The 21,353-nt window shown below is 42.5% G+C and overlaps 1 protein-coding gene across 4 annotated transcripts in view; it reads right to left on the bottom strand.

Annotated features, from left to right (window-relative positions):
• Window positions 1-372: 372 nt before the first annotated feature.
• Window positions 373-21,353, bottom strand: part of spag9b (sperm associated antigen 9b) — a 40,720-nt gene continuing 19,739 nt past the window's right edge. Inside the window, exons 5-29 of one of the 4 annotated variants that reach the window (XM_085415696.1) lie at window positions 17,252-17,399; window positions 13,597-14,035; window positions 13,395-13,488; window positions 12,985-13,109; window positions 12,394-12,451; window positions 11,041-11,193; window positions 10,876-10,933; window positions 10,614-10,744; window positions 10,439-10,496; window positions 8,825-9,006; window positions 7,536-7,665; window positions 7,353-7,442; window positions 7,065-7,226; window positions 6,687-6,858; window positions 6,336-6,536; window positions 6,087-6,243; window positions 5,144-5,272; window positions 4,955-5,035; window positions 4,797-4,864; window positions 4,565-4,713; window positions 4,306-4,477; window positions 4,113-4,226; window positions 3,758-3,934; window positions 2,550-2,681; window positions 373-2,462 (exon numbers count right to left, since the gene is read on the bottom strand). In XM_085415696.1, coding sequence (XP_085271822.1) covers window positions 2,359-2,462; window positions 2,550-2,681; window positions 3,758-3,934; window positions 4,113-4,226; window positions 4,306-4,477; window positions 4,565-4,713; window positions 4,797-4,864; window positions 4,955-5,035; window positions 5,144-5,272; window positions 6,087-6,243; window positions 6,336-6,536; window positions 6,687-6,858; window positions 7,065-7,226; window positions 7,353-7,442; window positions 7,536-7,665; window positions 8,825-9,006; window positions 10,439-10,496; window positions 10,614-10,744; window positions 10,876-10,933; window positions 11,041-11,193; window positions 12,394-12,451; window positions 12,985-13,109; window positions 13,395-13,488; window positions 13,597-14,035; window positions 17,252-17,399 — 3,484 coding nt within the window. In that variant the 3' untranslated portion in view covers window positions 373-2,358. Of the gene's footprint in view, window positions 2,463-2,549; window positions 2,682-3,757; window positions 3,938-4,112; window positions 4,227-4,305; window positions 4,478-4,564; window positions 4,714-4,796; window positions 4,865-4,954; window positions 5,036-5,143; window positions 5,273-6,086; window positions 6,244-6,335; window positions 6,537-6,686; window positions 6,859-7,064; window positions 7,227-7,352; window positions 7,443-7,535; window positions 7,666-8,824; window positions 9,007-10,438; window positions 10,497-10,613; window positions 10,745-10,875; window positions 10,934-11,040; window positions 11,194-12,393; window positions 12,452-12,984; window positions 13,110-13,394; window positions 13,489-13,596; window positions 14,036-17,251; window positions 17,400-21,353 lie in introns of all 4 variants that reach the window. The other 3 variants (XM_085415697.1, XM_085415698.1, XM_085415695.1) reach the window with 3 other exon arrangements.

Below are 21,353 nucleotides of genomic sequence, written 5' to 3' on the forward strand. Positions count from 1 at the left end.
TATATATATATATATATATATATATATATATATATATATATATATATATATATATATATATATATATATATATAATCATATATATTCATATTCCATGTACAAAGATACAATCTGAATTGCAAAGGCTCAATCATTGTAAATAAATACTGAAATGGCTAAATTGCAATATAATTACTCTTCTCTCCTGGAGAGAAGACGCACAAACACACACACACCCTCGCAAAACGAGAACAGGCCTCCGCTATAGTGGTTCAATACAAAGAACAAAACAAAAGTGCAGCGTGCTGACACGCAGGCCAGAGACCGTCTCCAGTGGACATCTGACACACTGCACTCAGTGGGGACAGACATGAAAAAGAAACGTTCATATGGAACATGGCAAACGGGGCTTTGCTGCCAGGCTGCGATATTGCTAATTGACACATATGTTCCAGTTTTGACCTCCTATTAAAAAGAAGAATTTTGGGGGGTGGTTGGGGGGACACGGGGTGATAATCCTCAGTGTGGCTTTTTTATCCTCTCAGTTTTAGGTCCAGCAGCACATTCTCTTTTCCCATACCCTAAAAATATTCCCACATATCAAAGTCTAAAAATAGATCTCATCTATACATTAGGAATTCTGTTAGAAAAACTCACACAGTATCTACATGGAGGCAGACTCACATGCTGCAGAAAGGTGCCATCACTTAAACCAGACACAACTATTGTTTTAGCATGTGGAAAACTTTATATTCTTTAACCTTTGGTAACAATCAGAGCATTGTTTTGAGAAAAAAATTAATACTCTGTTACACTCAAAGCCTTTAAATCAGTCCTCACGCATATCAAAGAGCCAAAGGACTCGACCTCATCCTGGATTCAGTACAAGTCTGTGGTGTGTAAACATAAAGAAAGTCCTTTCTTTAGGTTTATACAGACACAGCAGCTTCTGCTTGTTATGTCATCAAATGTTCTGTGAGTGAGTTAAAATGGTAGCTGCTACTGCAACTCCGTTAGAGCTGCAGTTTGTGCCTCTCATTCATTAACACTGGGTTCAGTCACAGAGCTAAGCATCGGATTTTCAGGAAACACAACAACCCCAACCATGCAGAGTCTAAAGACACGTCCTGGGAGGGGGGAAAAAAAATCTCAAAATCAAATTATGTCCCAAGATTCATACAGACGAAGCAGCACTACATGAAGTGCCAGGAAACATTTTCAAGAGGACCATGAATACCTGTGCAAAACGAGACATTTTATAGTTGTTATAGAGCAACATTTGCTGCTGCAAATGCTGCAAACTGCTGCTGCATCTCTAAATTGTGCAGGTGTAACTACAGACACTACAGTAAGACTAATCAAATGCTAGAATTTCACCAAAACCAAAGCAGAAACAGCCTGTACCTCACAGCATGAAATTATTTGTCTGATAAAATTGGAAGGACAAACAGCACAAACATGATGCAGAAGTTCATTTCAGTGACTCGAAATTTGAGAATGTAAAACTCAGCAGCCTGATTGCTCACATTCCTCATTCAGCAGAGTCCAGAATTATAAGTTGCATATTTAAAAAAAAACAACAAACAAAGAAACACTGATTGTATGTGTTTGTGTTGAACGGACTAATTAGCTGTACAGGCTTCGAAGTTATTCTCATGGGTGAAGTTGGGAATAATAACATGGAAGTCTGTGGCACCTCTAGTGGCCATTAGAAGAACTACAATCTTTGGTGCTTCCACATGGGCTCTTTTTTTCCAGGGCTCGGTTCTGCAGCGTGGTGCAGATCTGTGGCCTGAATGTAGCGGCAACACACGAGGCACAAACTGGGCTACCATTACTGCAAATTGATTATTAGGATAGATAAACAAAACAGACACAAACCAGCTTGATATGTGGTGTATTGCATTTGACCTAAAGACTTTCAAAAGCAAAGTTATCAAATGAAGGCTTTCCATTTTACACTATTATGTGGCCACTTTCTGTTGTGTCTTCATTGACCGATTTTACATATGCCAAGTCCAGCATGGGCACACAGTAACTGGACTGAATGAAGGGAACCTGGAAATGTCAAATACAACAAATCAAAAGTAATTCTTCTGTCCTCAACAACCGCTTTACATTAAATAATATTTAAAAGAGGCATTATAACAGATTACATTTCAAATCCATGAAATTGAAAAGAAAAAGAAAGAAAACAATAATAAAACAACATGCATCAAGGTTAACGTTGAGGAGGAGCTCAGAGCAGTTTTTGCTTGTTTTACTCTTTCTGTCCAGGACTGAGGAAGAAAAGAAAGTGCTGATTAAACTCGTAGAGAAGCCTCGCCCACCTCGACGACTCCGTGGTTTGAGAGAAAAGGCAAATCAGGCCTCGAGAGCTCAGTCCTGAGTCACCTGCCAAACGATAAGGTGGCTGCGCTCGGCTTTAGGCTGAAGTTTGATGGGGGCGTCCTCCGCCTCCTCCATCTCTCCGTCCTCATCGCCTGCAGACACACAAGTCGTCATGTTCTCCTCTACAACCACTGCGCCGTTACCGCCTGGTCTGTAAGCACGTCATGCAATAAACTCACCCATTCTGAAGTCGATGTAGCCTTCGCCTCCGCTCATCACCAGCATACACTTAGTTCCTTCCTGAGTTGTGGCATCTGCCGCCTTGTCGCCAGCTGCTTCTCCTGCACACGATGCAGATGCAGCTGCGTGACCTGAAAGCACAGAGGGACAAACTCCAGATCGCATCTGCTCAGCCACTTTTTTCTAGTTTTCACATTTAGCCCTTGTTAATTACCAGAATTACACCCAGTCAGATTTCAGCTCACTAGTTAGTCAGCTGTTTGAGAATGACAGGAACTATAACGAAGCATTGCCTTCCCTTTATTACTAGTCAATAAAGGACCGAGTTGTTGTGCTAAAGCATTGGATTTTATGCCTACTCAGTTTTAATGCAGAGTTAAGAAACAAACACGAGCAAGGACCGAAAGCCGAGGTTTGCATCACTTGTTTTGTCATCATTTAATTAGTGCTGTCAGCGTTAATCTCGTTAAAATGACGTTAACGCCATAACTGCATTAACCCGGCAAATCTCCGTTAGCAAGTTAGCGCGGATCGCCCCGTGCATGGGGCTTCACGGAGCGAACGCGTTAATGAGTTAACCGCGCTAACACGTTGTTGACAGACTGGCTGCGGTCCGTAATGTGAACTTGAACTTGAAGGGGGGCCCCTCAAAGAAAGAGCCGCAGGTGTCGTCACTGGCAGCCGCGACGCGGTAAGGGCCCTTCTGCCTTATGTTTGGGAGGGATCTAGAGTCCTTTCACTTTTCCTCATTGAATCTTTACAATCTCATACCACAATACTTTCATTTGTTAGATTTTAATGATTAAACTCCCTATATTTTGCTTTTTTCTATATTCTGTAACTATTTTATTGTATCTTTTTCCATCAGGTTTCTGGTCCCTCCTGGTTGTTAGCAGGCTAGATGAGATATATTATCTCCTTGGTCAGTTCTGGGTGTATCCTACTCTGTGAAGTGGAGATTTACTTATTAATTTTCCAGTTTTGGGGGATTAGTTGACTTGCCGCTCTTTCCTCTAACCAAGAACAGCTTTGGAGAAAATGTAACTCTGCAGTAAATAAAGACTGCCGTAATATCACATGTCTATTTAACAACGATTTGACACCATTAATCACATTGTTCAACTAAACTAAACCCTCAGGTTGTGAGTGGTTTAGAGCAGAGGATTTGGGCTTCTGCAGTTTGTTTAGTCCATTTCTGCTTGCTCACCTGGAACAGCTGTGAAGAACTTGACAGCATCACGGTGACCATGGAAAGAGAGCTGAGCGTGAGCCATGGAGCAGTATGGAACAAACGTCCCTGCTGTGACTTTGTCGCCACTGTCGTCACCATAAACACGGACTGCACTTCCTGGTTGGTTACCTGCTGCCTTGGTAACCTTGCTGGCTGCTAATGATTGAGCAGGAGTGAATCAACTATTAAGCAACATAATGTCATTACTACACTGCAACAGCTCATTCAGAGATCACACATAAAGGCAGCAACACATACAGAACAAATAAGCATAACCAAAGTCTCAACTAAGAGGTTAGAAAAGAACTAAACAGATCCAGCTCAGACTCACCCTCTGTCAGAGGAATGGAGATGATAACGCCATTGCCAGTTCCGATCCACAGACGGTTACACGACACCATCAGAGCCGTGATTCTGACAAATGAGAAGCCCAGTTTGCCCGTGCCTGGAACACAGACAAAACTTTTATCTCTGCATTTTCAAAACATGCTGCTGTTGTCAAGACGGACGATTGTAGAACTGACCCAACATTTTGCTGACATAGGGCTCGATGTCGACATCCTGGAGGTGCTGGTAGGTGTGAGCGTGGAACAGCCTGAGGGTGGAGTCGAGTCTGATGGACACCCAGATACCGTCGCCGTCCCAGGCCAGCAGACGTACCTGACTGTCCTTACGAGGGTGGGCATCAAATGATTTCTGCAGTGTACAAAGACATTAGCAGTTTAGACATGAAGCAAAGGGAAGATTTCTGAAGTGCTAATCATTACCACGAGGTTACTGTACCTCTATCTTCATGGCTTTAGGTTGCACCACATAGATCTTGTTCCTGAAGCCACACCACACCTTATCATGCACTACTGTCATGCAGCGGATGGAGTGGTGAGGCCTCCCCAAGTCTAACAGATGGTAGTTTGTCAGGTCCCACTGTCCATCTTACAAAATAAACTCAAGTTAGACAGCTGGATAATGTGTACACACGTTAAAGAAGGAAGTGGCAACAGCTCAACTCTCTCACCTACACCTCTGTGGAAAATGGCTAACGTGCCATCAGAGAGGCCGACTAGCACACGCCCTTTCACGTGTCTGTGGGAGGAAATGTGTGAGAATTACATGTTTAAACAGGCAAATAGGAAGGAAATAAACTCCAGCTGCCACCTGTCTGAATGCACTTACACTATGCCGAGCACAGAGTCCTTCAGCTTTATAGAGTGAAGACACTTCTTCCACTGAGCCACGGAGGAGTGCACGTACACACTGGAATCACAGCAGGTGCATCGATTTAGACAGAGGGTTTTTTTTCCTGTTTTTAAATTCAGTCACTTACAAAAGTGCTGAGTGAAAGAAAAATGAAAAAAATCTCACTATCCATTCTGTGCGCCCAGCCACATAGTGGGAAGAACACTGCTCATTTTCTGAGCCTCTTCTCTCATCAGGTCCTGCTCCTCTGCGCTGGGGTTCAAGCTCACGCCATCCTTCAGCAGATCGCTCTCCCTGCTCGTCAGAGAACACAGTAAATACAGTGTTTACATCAGACGTCTGCACTGGGACACTTTAATCTTATGTGTTTGGACCCGAGTGTCCAAGAAGGGCTGATTGTGTGTGTTTGTTGTACTTCAAAAGAGCAAAAAGTCAGTTATCGTCGTTATGCTTGATCACCAAAAGGACAAAGTTTTCTAAATGAGTCCTGTTTGTCGTCTGTCACTGTGAGTCTTAAACTTAAAAAGTGAGTGGATTAGTCACGCCGCTTCAATCAAAAGGAGACAAATAAAAATCTTGGACTGATTTTACCAACTTTCTTTTCAAGGAATAATGGATTAAATGCTTCACTGCGATGCACTGGGGATTAAGATACAGGACTGAGCAAAAGTCTCAAATCGTCCCACATTTCTTTCCCTTTTGCTCTCAAAAAGCAGCCAGATTTCAAAGGGTCCGGAGCAATAGTTCTCCAAGTTTGCTGAAGATCTTTCAAAGTTCTTCTTTGCACATTAGCTGATTAACAAAGGAATAAAGTGCGTGCCGGATATGCAGCCATTAAACATGCAGATCAGACAGTATATAATTCAGTATAGATCACGTTTCAAGGTAAAAGGCACACAGTCGATGAGTGATGCAGAAACAGAGCCTGACCTGAAGCTCTGGTGCACTGCAGTAATCGTTCACTAATGTTTACATGCAGCTCACGATACAGTAAATGGTTTACAGCAAGCTATTGTTGCTGCTCTGTGGTTTGTTTATGGCTCTGAAACAAAGTGAAGCTTTTATTAGCAAGACTGGATCACAACACCACTTTGCCTCTTGATGTTACCTCTGAGAGTAGTTGGCTGGCGTCTCTACTTTGTGCTGTGCTCCCAGTGGATCTGTGAAGACGTGCTCAGTGTAGATTTCCCGCAGGCTTTCTCGTTGGTCAGCAGATTCTGCACTGCTCTCTGTCGCCTCTGTGGCTTCTTCCGCTGGTCTGGATTCTGGGGAAACCAATCATGCAGAAGCACAGTAGTTTTATTTTTGCAAATGTATCAGAAGAAGACTCCTTTGCAGTGATCCCGAAAGCTCTTACCGGCTTCTCCATCTTTTCCTGCTGTCTGAGGAACAGCTGTTACTCCCTCAGCTTCACAGCCCACCACTGTGATGCCTCCCAGCACGCTGTCGCCACCTGTTGAGCTGGTACTGGTTGCTGAAGAGTTGCCATCTCCCACCGGTCCCACCTCAGAGTTTGGAGGCACTTCTTCTCCAGCTGGGTAGTCTGTCTCTCTCGCACCTGAAGAAAATTAATAGAGAAATCGTGCTGTTCTTTATAACTGATGTGCGTTTTCTGCAGGCCAGTGAATGCCAAGTGAGTTATCTCCACAAAAAGGACAAAAGAAAAAACGTATCCAACTGTGGGATACAAATACACTGATTAACTGACCTGGCACGCTTGCGATGCAGAGGATGTGAGAGTTACAAACAAAGAAGCCCTCCAGGATGTTCCCAGGCTGGTTGGCATCAATGACGACAGCTTTAGTAGTAGACTTGGTGGTGGTGCAAATCCACACGAGTGACGACAACTCCTCCTGGTGCCGCTGCTCTTTCTGCTGGTCCTGGATCCACAAAAACAGAGAAGCGGAAAATAAATTACTTATTAACAAACCTTTAGTTTCCAAAAGACAACAGCAAGACCCATCGGAATTCAAATAAAGATTAATTTGAACAAAGTTACTTTAATAGAATCAAAGAATAAAAAAAATACAAATTTGGAAATCAGCACTTTAGGTCAAAGATCACATCAAAGTGTGTGCGTATGTACCCTGAGTTCTTGATCCAGCTTATCCAGACTGCTCTGAGATCCAACCTTCTTTTTCGGGCTCTCTGGTCCTGACACGTCACTATAAAACACACTGGCCCCGACTATTGAACCTCCATCTCTGGTTTTACCTCCAGAAAGATTCACACAGGTAGCACACCACAGCTGAAGCACAGACACACAGATACAGCAGTCAGACATATGAATAATAAGCTAATAATTTACACCACACTACTGAGACAAAAGTCTCAAAATGTTCATATTTCCTGTTGTGAACCAAATCTTTAAAACCTTCATAGAAGCATCTTTCTCATCTAGCGGTCTGAGGAAGACAGGAACAGGTAGACTCTTCATCTTGCTCTCTGCCTGACCACCGTTAGCCTGAAAAGCCAAACACACAAACAGTCACTGCATTTAACGCTTTGTTCTAGTGTGAACTTCCCTTTGGTACAATTAATATTCTCCTTTCCTTACTTTGTACTTCTTAGGGAGGCTCCAGCCGTACGCCTGCAGTCTGCCATCCTCCTTCTGGACGTGGGCTTTGACCTGCTGGTATTGAGCCCTCTTCTGTTCTCGCCTGGATACCACACTATCAGCTGGCGCTCTGCGGGACAAAAGAGCCGCTATTAACTCGACTCCATGTTGCATTTCCCCATCTCTCTTCTGCGCTAAACTTTGCTCCTCTTCCCCTGCTTCATACGGCCACAGCCACTGAATGAAGTTCAGAGACAGCGGACAAGAAAAGTTATGAGAAATTATTGAACTCATAGATGACTAAAGGCTAAATAAAAGAAAAGAACATTTTTCATTGATTATTTTTCTTTTTTCCTCTTCAACTGAAGATTTGCCTTCTTTCATGTCAGTAGCCACTATACTACCGCCTCAGCTCCTCTACACAGTTTATGGTTGACTAAAGAAAGGTGACTACAGATCAGGGCATCCGCTTCTCACAACAAACATGCAAACTAAGTCAGACTGAGGTGCAGGTAGGCTGCTATGATTTTGAGCGAGGTACAGGAAACTGCTGAAACACTGATGACTTACTCGTTGATTTAATTACTGATTTGTTGTCCATTGTGTCTTCCTGCACATTCTCAACTTGTCTCACTTCTCCTCAACTCACATGTGTTTCTGTGGCTGCACTGACCAGAGCTCAAATCTTGACAGCCTAAATGTTTAATTTATCAAATGTGTGTTGAAGGGCAGCGAGGTGACGCGGTGGTTAGCAGTGCTGCTTCACAGCAAGAAGGTTCTGGGTTCAGCACCACGTGGCCAGAGCCTTTCTTGCATGTTCTCCTCATGTTCGTGTGGGTTCTTTCCGGGTACTCTGGTTTCCTCCCACAGTCCATAGACATGCAGTTAGTGGGGTTGGGTTAACTGGTGATTCTAAATTAACCATAAGTGTGAATGTGAGTGTGAATGATCGTCTGTCTTTATGTGTTAGCCCTGCGACAGACTGGCGACCTGTCCAGGGTCTACCCCGCCTCTCGCCCTACGACAGCTGGGATAGGCAACCCTGAAGTGGAAGACCATGGATGAATGGAACATTTGAAGTGGGATTTTTATTTCCTAGTGTAAAAGTTCAATAGCAAAGCTAAAACAAGCTGAATACTTTTGGACACTTGGATCAAAGAATTTATCACTGAAGAAAATATTTGGAAAAATTAACAATGAATATGAGTGGGATGTTTGTGATCTTTGGTCAGTGCTCCAAAAGTAATCTCAGGAAACACGACTAACAGTGTGTGTGTTTTCTGACTTACTCCTCATTGAGGAAGTCAAAGGCTTTGCTCTTGTCACTGGGCAGCTGCTGCAGGGTGCTGCTCTTCTTCTTGACGGACGGCTGAATCTGAGAGGTGGGTGCGTTGTACTTGACGTTTACTGGGGCCTCCGCTGCCGGCTTCTTGGCTCCTCCGCCCGACGAGCTGAACAAACGGCTGAAACTGGAGGTGTAAGGGCAGGGAAGTGGAAAGGGAAAAAGGGGGGAAGGAGGGAAACAAAGCAAACAGACAAACATATAGAGGGGCGGACACAAAAGCAGTAGCTCCAGCAACACAGGTAGGGTTTAAGAATAAAAAAGGTTCCTCTCCCAGTGCCAACACGCCATGCTAGCTTTCATTCAAACCAGGGAATTAATTCGTCTTCTAAACAGAAAAGCATCAGAGCACCTGTAAATCCAGAATGCTGGAGAGCAGGGAGTGCGGGGTTAATACTGAGCACCGACTAGGATGTTAGTCAACACAGAGCAGAACAGGCCTGACCAAAAACAACTTCACATTCCCACAACTCCTCTACAGTAAGCAAACAAGCTTTTTAGCTATCTACATACAGCAATACATTTTTACCATTTTTCTAATTAACATAAGAAAATATCTGTCAATTAAAGTGGACCAATTATGCTTTTCCTTAGTGTATATATGATATATATAATTAATGAATGTGCAAGCAAATCCTCTGAGGCTGAAGCTGAGGCCTCCCACTGCTCTAAATTCTTCCTTTCAGACTGTTTTCTTTTCTACTTTTGGACTTTTGTCAGAGAGACTGGAAAACCCTAATATGGTCATCTCTGGAAAACTGCCCACTGTGAGCACACCAGCTCCAACTGCTATTTATATCCTTTGTCTGTAAGGGACAGCGAATCAGGAGAAAGCTGGCTTAAATGGATGGAGAAGGGAGCTAAAAGTGCTCGTTACACACAGTGGCACAGTACCAGATAAATAAGAATCGCTTTAAACTGTAAATCATGCAAAGCTACTTTAATTTTTTATTTTTTAAATGTGGTGTTAGATTCTATTAAATCTATTATATCTTTAACTGTTTCAACCAAAACACTCCACCCATATTTCTGAGTTCCCTCCCCACTCTACACCAACCCTCCCAACACACCTCCTGCACACAGACGTCACAACATCAGGCAGAATAGAGGGACACACAGGAAAAAGGCAGAGATGCACATTTGTCAGATACGGTTTTATAAGTGCAGTTATTCCAGTCCCAAAGAACTGCTTCAAATAGTGCCCAGCCTCAAACCAAACTCAATCCTTATGGACTCTAACAAAGGAGAAGAACAGCAGCCTCGGAAGCTTCTGAGGTTGATTTTTACAACCAGTTTTAAAACGTAATCAAGAATCTACGACTGGTCTGAGAACTGAAAGCAGAGGCACTGCTCTCTGGATTCCTCTCCTCTGTTAGGGGTTTGTTATAAGATGAGAGCTTCAATGGTCAGTTATGTTTATCATGTCAGATTTACCTACATCCTGGAGAAACCATTCAAACATGGAATACAGAAGAAGAGCAATAAATATCAACAATCATGGTAGTCGTGATTTAAGTCCTCAAGTTAAAAAAAAACAAAAACATAAAAACACTTGAGCTTACAACTGCCAGAGGCTGGACTTCTTTTTCTCTGGAAGAGTTGGGTTCTCCTTTGAAGCCCTGAAAGAAAAAAAACAAACAAAAAATTCTAACAATTTCTAACAAACTTTCTGTCTTAGCATATATTTTACTGTGTGCAGAAGAACATTTATATATGGACTCAGATGATCATGTTACCGGATCATCTCCGTCCATCTGACGGCCTCCTGCAGCTCCATGAGTCTCTCCTTGTACTGGTTCCTCTCCATCAGCACTCTGGCCATCTCCACCCTGGTGAAGCGCTTCCTCTGTGCTGTAGGCACATCACTCTGCAGGCAGGAGACCAATCTTTACTTAAAGATAACCGATACTTATAGCAAGTCAAATACCTCGACATTCTACGCTGCTCAGACTTATATACGAATGCAACAAGCAGAAATAACAAGCGCCAAGGACTCACATCATCCTCATTGTCATTCTTGACCTTCTGTTTGGCTTCGTCCAGCTCTGCTCGAACTCTGCGACAGAGTAACAAAGTACACACTCAGTCTGTCAGAACTGTAAAAGTGCAGACCCTCGACTGGTGGGCAATTCATTTATACATTGTGTTTTGAAGCCGACTCACTTTTTAAGTTCTTCCTCTAATTCTTTGTTTTTTTCCTCCAGTTTGGTCTTAGCATGTGTGACAGCATTCAGCTCTCCTTGCAGTACCTCCTTCTCACACGACAGCTCATCCACACGAGATATCAGGTCATTCTTCACCACATTCAAAGCATTTCTGAAAAGTAATACATATGCAGAAAAACACACAATCTGCTGTAATATCAATTTTAAACACAAGGGGGCACCATTACTCTGTTCCTCAATATTGGTTATTTCTATATTCATTTATCCATAAACTGACCAATTTTAACTCTGTGGTAAAAGTCTATCAAGTAGAGTCAAAAAATGCCCAGCTGGTTATTTTAAAGGTGGAAACATGACTCCACCCATCAGCCATTTTTAAAATGAAGTAAAGTGGAATTTATGGTCCCGCATACGTGTCCATCCGTATACTCTTTTCGGTTGGAGAGAGTGCAGGAGAGAGATCCTGACTGCCGCTGGAAGGCAGATGATGAATCATGTATGCATCTGTCAAATGCTAACTGGTGCCAAAGTAGAGCAGGGAGTAATAGCACAGTTCATCGGGAATGGGAGAAACACGTACCTCAAAGATCCAAAAATAAAGCATGAAAAGCAGAGACAGTGGCTGCAGAGGACGATTTTCATTGTTTTTAACACTTTCAGCTGTTGCTCTGCTGCTGTTTCACTTCAGTGCTTTGCATGTTACAACTCCGCTCTTTTTTGCAGGTGGCTCACGGACCAACAATAACACGAGCAAGAAAAGCCCACAGACCAGCTGTAACCAAACCATAACTCACTGCAGACAGACAGGCGGACAGCGAACACACTCTCTGCATGACCATAAATTCATCTGCAGCCACATTGTGCCTCCTGGTGCACGCACAGTGACATATTGGACCACAGATTTATTAACAGCTTGTGACAAAATAAGACCCTCTTATGTCTTTAGAAATAAATAAATACTTATCTGGCTTTAACTAGCGAGGCACAGTGTCAGTTTATGACATGTCTGTACTCACTGGTGTCAGAAGCTGTGAGTACAAAAGGTCCAAACTGTGGGCTGTAACTGAGTCCTCACACTGTATTATAACTGCACTGTTGTAGGCTCATTAGTGCTTCTAAATTAACCGCAGGTTTGAGTGTGAGTGATTGTCTGTCTGCAGACAACCACAGCGGCTCAACTGTCCAGGCGCCTCTCGCCCTGTGGCAGCTGGCAGGTTTGCAGCACTCTGGGATACACTTATTTCTGCTGCTCTTAATAGTCTGCATTGGTTACCATTGAAATAAAATACTTGTGTACTAAACTGGCACAGCTTGAACAGCTCGCCTCCAAAACTTTTCAGTGATTACTCACTTGGTCTCTAGCAGCTGGGTGTTCTCATGGATAAGGTGTTCAACTTCTCGCCCCATACCTGAAAATGATCAGAGACCGATATTAAATCAAAATATCAATCAAAATCTTACTGACACCTATTTTTTTTATTCTATATTGTTTAGTATTTTTAAGTTCTTACATGTGTATGTCTATCCTACACACTAACTCTCTCAGTCTTACCTAAAAAGTTGTAGTCTGAGAGTCATGCAAAGGGGAATAAGAAAGCGCTTTATGAGACTCTGCAAGTAGGTTAAGTGCTCTCGTTTTAACACGTCTAATTTATAACATCACGGCTCTTCACAGCACAGCAGAGGCACTATAATTTACTCAGCCTATCCAGGAAAGAAACGTCACAGAGGGGACACATTATACACACAAATGAGGAAATCGATGAGCTAGTTAATAGAGAGAGAAATTCACTGACACACACCAGAAAACTCATCTGTATAGATGATAATGCCCGACAGCCAAAGAAAAGACAATTCAGAGAATACGAGAGGAGGGTAAAATTGGTAGTAAAATTAAAGACTGAGGCTACATCGTTACTCCTGACAGAGTGAGACTTCTTACCCAGCAGGTCAGCTCCTTCATCCACATCTCCTATGAGGTCATTTCCTGCAGACGACAGCTCCTCAAACAGAGAGTCGGTGTTGCGGTCGAATGCTAGATTCTCTACGCCACCTTTAGTTGGTGTGCTGAAAGGACAGGTGGGACACAGAGGAAAGGGAGAAAAGGATTATTATCATGAAGAAGAATGCGTGATTTTGCAATACTTTAGCACTTTTATCAGCAATAAAGCGGACTGATAAGGTGAGGCTCATTAGCGAGGTTACAATGAATATGATGGACATGAGTGTAATTGTATATATATATTTTAATAGTTATGTAAAAGCTCACAGATAAACTGATGAATACATATAACTTCATATTATTCATTGATAAACATAATTATTGCTTATGCTCTTAGGTTACTGCTGTACCTTGTTCCTCTGCAGCCAGCGAGGTCCATGTCCAGCTCAGGGGTGGACTCTATGATAGCCTGCACCTCAGACTTCTCCAGGCTATCTGCTCCATCTATAACCAGCACAGATTTAATACTGGCACAGTCTTAACTGAGAACAATTACAAGGGAGTGCAGTCATGTTACCGCAACAGAGAAGCTGTGATAAGAGAAGCACTGACCATCCTCTTTAAGAGGTGTAGTATCAGACTCAGGACCCTTCTGCTGTCCTTCCTGCACCGCTGCTATGTTCTTATTGCTCTCTGGCTTTCCACTGCTCCGGTCCAGGTTTTTGTTGTGGCCATCTGAAGTTTCCTGGTCCTTTAAGGGGGTGTCCACAGACTCCATGGCAACATCAGAAGCAGACCCTCTCCCAAGACTAGACATGGGACTCATGCCAGTGGAACCACCATCAAAAGGAGACAGTGGTGTGGTGGACTGAGAATTATTGCTGTAGTTAGATGTGGGGGTGTTTGATTTAGAGGCACCCCCCAGCGAGGGAGTGGTGGATTTGGACCCTCCATCTTGTAAAGACACAGGTGTTCCGTTTTTAGAGACGCTTCCCTGGTTGGTTTGCGTGTTGGACCTGGAACTCCCACAGTTCAGTTGGGACAGTTCATCCTTAAGGTGAAGGAGGAAAACAGCAATCAGAAGATACGAGGTAGCAAAAAAAAAAAAACTATGAGCCTCAGGAAGTCTTTAAAACTTTAAAATTCACTCCTTATCAATTGTAAAAAGTAGGTTATGTGCACCTCACTGCATTCATAACAAAGCCAAGCAAAGTTCACATAAAAATGACTGTCATTCAATTGTAGTTCCACTAGGACATCATCAGTAAGGAGAATCTACATTTCCTCCATTCAAACAGAACATTATGTGTTAACCATGTTAAAATGGGAACATTTTACCATGCAGCTAAACACACGGATACACACAAAAACCCAACCCAGAATGCAACATGCTAAACAAACCCTTTATTCAATTAAAGCTAAAATATTACAAAACCATAGATGAACAAGGCATCAAATAGTGTCTAAAAAACAAGAAGAGTAAGATTATGGAGTGGCCGAGCCAGTTTCCAGACCTCAATCCTGCCATAAAAATCTGTGGACGGAGCTGAAGCTTCGAGTCGCCAAGCAGCAGATTTAAAGAGTTTCTGTAAAGACGAGTGGGCCAAACTCGTTACGGAGATGTGCGAAAACCTGGTGACCAACTACAAGAAATGTCTTACTGTTCAAAGTGCACGCCAAACAGGATTTCTCCACCAAGTACTGTCATGTTTTGCTTTGGGATTAAATACTTATTTCACTTAATGACATGCAAATCTTTTTATGACTTGTGTAATTTGATTTTGGGGTTTGTTTGTTTTTTATTTGTGGTTCATGTTCTCTCTCTTTCTCACGCTCCATTAAAATGAAATTAACAGAAAAACAGACTGTTCATTACTTTAAGTGAACATACTTACAAATTCAGCAGGATAGCAAATAATTATTTCCCCCACTGTACTTCACTAGGCTTGTACTGCAAATACGCCAAACTACTTTTTTCCTCTGTATTATGACTGTGCTCCAAGTGTCGTTGAAACTACTCCATCCTGCAGTTTTCATCATCTTGTTTGATGTCATCTTTACTAAAAACCAAAAATGTATCTCAATGACAGAAAACACATTTTTATTTTGGCACAAGCTGCTCGAGCTTTCCAGTCGAAACTGTGCCCGACATGGGCAGGATTATTCCGATATAAGAAATAAGAAACGTCACTTTTGACTGATTTTCAGTTACTTATCTGACCTCACCTCCGACAGGCTTCAGTTTACACTGTATATTCCGCTACAAGGCATTTTTTGCTGCTGTAATTACTAAAAGTCTATAAAGGACATCAATCCAAGTTTAGTGGATGCCGCATGTAGTTATCTGCTAATTAACTGGATCACTTGATTACCAGCTTCTTGATCAGTTTTCTAGGATCCTCAATGCCAGGAGTGGTGCACTGTTACAGGTCTGGTGCAGAGTCCATTCCGCCTCAAAGAATCATTCCACATTTAAACAGGTTTAAGTTTCCCTCAATCTGGGATGCAGGCCCCAAACAGCTCAACTTCACAAATCTTTTAAAATGTCATTAAACCTGAATTATTGTTTCTAGTTCATTTAATAAAAAAGAGGCAAAGAGGCACTTCCCCTTCTGATACTGCTAAAACACTCTGTTGCTAGGCAAGCATCGTGCATTATCACTGGGACAAAGTATTTTTAGTTTTTAGCATGAGCAAATATTAAAACACACAAACACACACAGTGCAAAACCTGCAAACCACCTAAGACAGGTGGTTTGCAGGCACAGAACTACATTAGCCTGGTGGATGCACAGGCTATAGTTTCTACCTGGTCCTGATCAACATCCACATTGGGAACATTCTGTGGTGAACTTTCACCTTCCACTGTGACTGGAGAAAACAGTTCTTCAAGCTGAGAAACATTGGAAATGAATTATTCACTAAACACACTATGTAGTTTTACTGCTATATAGTGGCCACGCTAATGTGAAACCACTCTAAGGAAGATGAAAAGCTCAAAAGCCAACAACAGGAAAAGTGTGGGAAAGGCCTGAACTTATGAAACATAGCAGTGAGTCCTGTTCAAGGCTTCCTTTGGCAGTAAAGGTCACCGCTTTGCCGAAATCTCTCTATAAAAGTCAATCAAATCAAAACTTTCAAGTATTACGTTCGTCCTCTAAAGTTCACGAGCACTTAGCAGAGGCATTTCGATTTTCTAAGCCTCAATTGTTTTGATCCTCTAATGCCGGAGACCTCTATCCCATAAATAGGACAGTGCTGATGCAAAAGAATCAATCAGGACAATAACGCCATCATCCAGATCCCTCTGTCATCTTGACAAACACAAAAGGAATAAAGAGGCGTTCGCAGACAGTATTAGAGAATTAAATTATATCCATGCTACAGTTTCCTCTAACATAATCCCTCTTCCCTCTCCGAGTCCACCTATTCTCCTCCCTCTGCACCGGTGGGAGTATTTCCTTTCAGGTTACTTGTCTGCACAATGGCGTCACTCCATTGTTGCTATAGTTACACTGTACAGCCAATTGGGGGAGAACAGTGCTCAACTGTTGCCTGTGGCTCTTTCCTAAGCTTCCAAAAAAACATCTGCACACAAACACATACAAGCTGCTGAACGCGGCGGGAGAATGGGATCATTAACTAAATCTTCTGAAAAGGTCAACTAAGAGGACCAAACACAAAGGCGCTGCTGTGCAGCTGGACTAAGAGTGAAGTGTAAAACCGTGTCATTGTGTAAAAGCTAAGTTGGAAAAAGGATACACTGGGATATACCAGCATTGCAAAACTTTGATAACTGAATGTTATTTCACTTTCACACTCTTAAAATGTCCTCTTGACCCAGTACTAGTGTAATAACTACAAATGAATACTTATTAGATGCTCATAAATATTCATGATGGAGCTTTGCTGGAAGCATGGTTACCAACAGCAACAATGTGAAGACACACTGTCCTTTCTACCCTCCCCTGAGGTTAAAGGCAGGCCCCCGAATGGTACCACTTTCCCTGTTTCCTGGGCTCCACGCCACCCCATCTCGCTCTCTCTCGCACGCGCTGTTAAAAATTCTGGGCACACTGAACAACCCTTTCTCTCTAGATGGATGCTTTCGATTTAGCTTCACAAACTCTTAAGCGAACACGAGATGATGTCATGGATCTGATCCGTGGGAAGCTTGCTAACTTTACACTTTGGAATTGTTGATATGAAGAGAAGTCTTTCTTTGGAATGAATTAACAGTGCAAACAGTGACCTGCCTACGTCATACCTTGAGGCTGGTGTTAGACCGTGGATGGCTAAGGTTGTTGAATCTCCATGGTTCAGATGGGGTGTCCACGGGTTCTCTGTGGAGGTCAGGGGTCATGCCTTCAGCTGCAGGAAGTTGGAACAGGCCCATGGAGACTGGACGCTCCTTCCTGGAGACGGAGAGACGCAGAAAGAGGGATAACTCAAACGTGATGAGAACAACTTAGGAAGGAGTGAACGATTTTCTAAGGGGCTGGTCTGTTAATGTTTTACAATTAGCCATGCCAACGTTAAAAATCCCAACTGAAAATGTGAAAATCATCCAAACACTTTCATTAAAACACTGAAACAAGATGTAAATGAATAATTTCCTTCAATACATAAAAGGTAGAAAAGATGTTCAGAATAAAAAAAAATTAAAGGAATGAGACATATTTTTCAAATACCAGCAGTTTGTTTTTATTTGTTCAAATACTAAATATTTAAACAAAGCCTTTCATAGTAGAAAATGAAAGCTCTTTATTTCTTACTGGAAATTAACTGCTGCAGCATACCTACCTACATATGTCCTCAGAGACTTATGTGAGCTGGTCTCTGAGGTCAATCTTTAGCTACGTCCACATTAATCATTTTAATTTTCAAAGGCATAACCTTTGCACAAAAACAATAGTGCCGCATTATCGGAACAATAAAACTCCGGGTCTACGTTTTAGTCTCGCTGCTCAGCATGTGAGGCTTTAAAAACAAAGCCACATACACTGACGTTAGCTGCCACATGGGTACTGTGGGTCACTCCCACAGACTGTATAAAAAAAAATATCTTCCGAGTTTAAAAAGTAAAGTGTTTTAAGCCTGCATTCTTTCTACTGACCACAACAGCAACACCTGCAGTTACAAATATACTTCCAAGCTCTACAGAAAGGCCATTGGTCATTCCCATAGCAAAGAATTATCCATGCACACGTTTGTCTTGGCAATCACAAGTTGTAAGCTAATAATTATTTAGTAGTTGGTCTTAAACTACAGCATTAATTAATTAAAACTAAAATTCTGACCTGATTATAGTGCTCATAAAGAAAAAGGTGAAGGTATCACTAAAGTTAACAACTTATCCCAAGAATATTATTCCCTTGGCAAGTGACTGACAAGGTCTGTATGATAGATAGAGGATTTTACGCTTTGTGCAAATCCACCTTGAATTGGCTTAGTAAGTTCATCATGACTGAATTTGATAAGCTCCATGAATATCTATACCAAATTTTACAATGTTTAATCCATTAGTTGCTGAGATATTGTAGTCACACTGCTAGCAGAGCTAAAGATTACATTTATTTTGCAGCAGAGGTCTTAATTAAAAAGGAACCACAGAAAAATGCAGGACGTGTACATTAATGAGTGTAGTTTATGTGATACTATACAAACCATGGGTTCTTACTGAATTTAATCCTTTTTGTTCTGTTTTGTTAAACAGTTACTGTTATACTCCCCCAAAAAATCTTCCATTTAATTTGATCTTGCTAAATTAAATGGACATTTTCCAGTGCAGTGAAAGCAGATCATCATGATGTAATCAGTTAGACAAAACAACACAAAGTGTGTGACAAAACTGAATGGGGATTTCACAGAGAGGTGTTGTAGCAAAGACTCCCTTGGCACTGAAGTGGTGGGAGGAGAAAAATAACTTGTTGCCTCATAAACTCAATTAGCTCCCAACTACTAGGCTCAGGCAAGTCACACAAAACCAACTTTACCAGCCTCTATCAGAGAAAAGGTGCATTTTGTGATCTGTGTTATTAATGTACAGCTTAGGAAGAAATCATCTTCAGCTTCAATAAATAAACTCTGGCAGCTCAGCTGCCTGGAAGTGATGCACACAAACTTTGACAACAACTGTAACACAGCGTTCTCCACTGCATCGAGCTAATACACACAAGCAGCTTTTCACACTACAGTGACCAAAAAAAACAAAAAAACAACTGTTGTAGAGTGAAGAGAACAATGGCTGCCATGGGGAATAAAGCAGCCGGCAAGCAGCGATTAAAAGCAGCCCTAAAAAAAACAATAGACACAGCAGTCACACGCAGGCCCACTGATGGTGAGCGGCACTCGTTTTTGTTTTTTGAAACATAACAGGGGGAAAAATATATTTTACATGTTAAGCTTACCAGCGCCAGTTTTCAGTTTTACTTTCAAAAGATGGTTATTATCAACCGGTACACCCACCAAAACCACCAATTTCAAAAGTGAAATTGGGAAAGATGATTTAGTCAAGATATGACTCATGCCACTCACATCCCTCTCTCTCTTTTGACCTACTTTTAGAGTGCAGTCTGATAGTGTCAGACAAACGCACCCACATGGCAGCAACACTACAAGGTTTCAAAGACTCTGTAACTGCAATTACTGATTTCACATAACTACGCAACTCACATAACACAAACAAACATATTTTGTACCTGCTGGGTCTGGGTAAGGAGGGTAAGGAAGGCAGGGCAGGTAAGCCTCCGGTAGAAACAGAGTAGTGAACCAGCAGCAGCACTGATAGAGAGACTAGCACAGCAGAATTGATGACCACCGCTCCCCCTACAAAGCCAAAAACAAACAGCAGCATACACCCGGGGCTCATGGCCCCCCCCAAATCATGGCCCCTCGCCGGAGACAGGTAACCGCACTCTGCTGTTTTCGGTTTTACTACTGCGGGTACATCTACGGCAGAAGTCAAAGATGTTGTATCCTCCTAGGTCAAAGTCCCCAATGAGTGCAGAGCTGTGGGCTCTGCAGCTCAGTGCTGAGGCACCAAGAGACAGTGGGAGCAGGTCAGAAGCGCAGCAATGTGTCAGCAACAATCACAACAACAGTAATCCTGGTGGCTTCAGCACCAGTCAGAGATTAGAGCAGCGCGGCAGATGATCCGGAGCAGAGAGAGACTGGTAGCTTCAGCTCTCGTTTCACTGTACTCCACTGGAAGGGGATTGTTTTTCTTGCTCCTTTCCTCTTCCTATCCTCTGCCGAGATGCCACACGGCAGCCACTGTGCAGTCTAGAACACTCTGACGCTTTCCCTCTCTCCGTGCGATAGCACCCACTACCACCCCTCCCTCTCAGTCTCTCTCTCCATCTCCCTCTCCCTTTTGGATGCTGAGGCAGCTCGTTCCATATGCCTCTTCTCAGGCTGCAGCTTACTGGCTGCATAATGAGGAGACTGATCAAAACGAGCGTGTGTGTGTGTGAGAGAGAGAGAGAGAGAGAGAGTGCGTGCATCTGCATGCGAGGGTGTGAGTGAGAAACTGCATTCACTGAATGCATCAGGTATCTAATGTTAAATTTTGTCAACAGTAAAAAATGCTGGACGAAAAAAAAAATATGGGGGGGGGGGCCTTCAGTTTAGCTCAGTGGGTGTTCAGGTGACTACAGGCTGTGTGGCCACAAAGCAGCAGCCCAGGTTTGAGTCCAAAGTTCAAGTCCAAGTTATAATAAAATTAGATTACTACATTTAGATTATATATGTAAGCTCAGTATAGCAATCTGTATGCATCTGTGCCTGGAACGTGTTGCATGTTCAGTTATTTGAGCACAGCCATGTTAGGTTGAGCTAAACGCTAATGTCACAAGGCTAACATGCTTCATGCTGATGTTGTAGGCATCTTATTCTGCTCATTTTCAGCTCAATAGTTTAAGTCCTGGACTCCGCTAGAGCAGCTTTGTGTGATTAGCTCTTCATAATAATCCTTATTGTATATATGCCCCTTCACTTTAAGCCAACTGCTCTCTGATTGGCTGCCCTTTGTAAAGAGAAAGTTTGAACAGGAGGTGGGTGGGGCTTCTGGACAGAGATGTGTGCACGAGCTGCCCAGATTAACCCTTTATCTCTTGAAAAGCTACTAGCTGTAACCTTTGAGGCTCTTTTCTGAAATGAGCAGCCTCTGCCTATGCAGCTACCCTTGATTCTATTCAAATGGTCGTCAAAGTTTTTATTGATATACACTGAGGTGTCAAAACCATCATTAAGGGTACAAGTGAGGCTGTCATTTGACAACTTCCCCTGTACTCTTAATGATGAGCACAGTAATATCTGTTGTGTTATAAATAACATCATACAAAGTCAAGAAAAGAGGGAAAAAAACT

Source organism: Rhamphochromis longiceps, linkage group LG8 (assembly GCF_057381845.1).
Source record: "Rhamphochromis longiceps isolate RC_006_pf linkage group LG8, R_longiceps_female_GT1.1, whole genome shotgun sequence".
NCBI lineage: Eukaryota > Metazoa > Chordata > Actinopteri > Cichliformes > Cichlidae > Rhamphochromis > Rhamphochromis longiceps.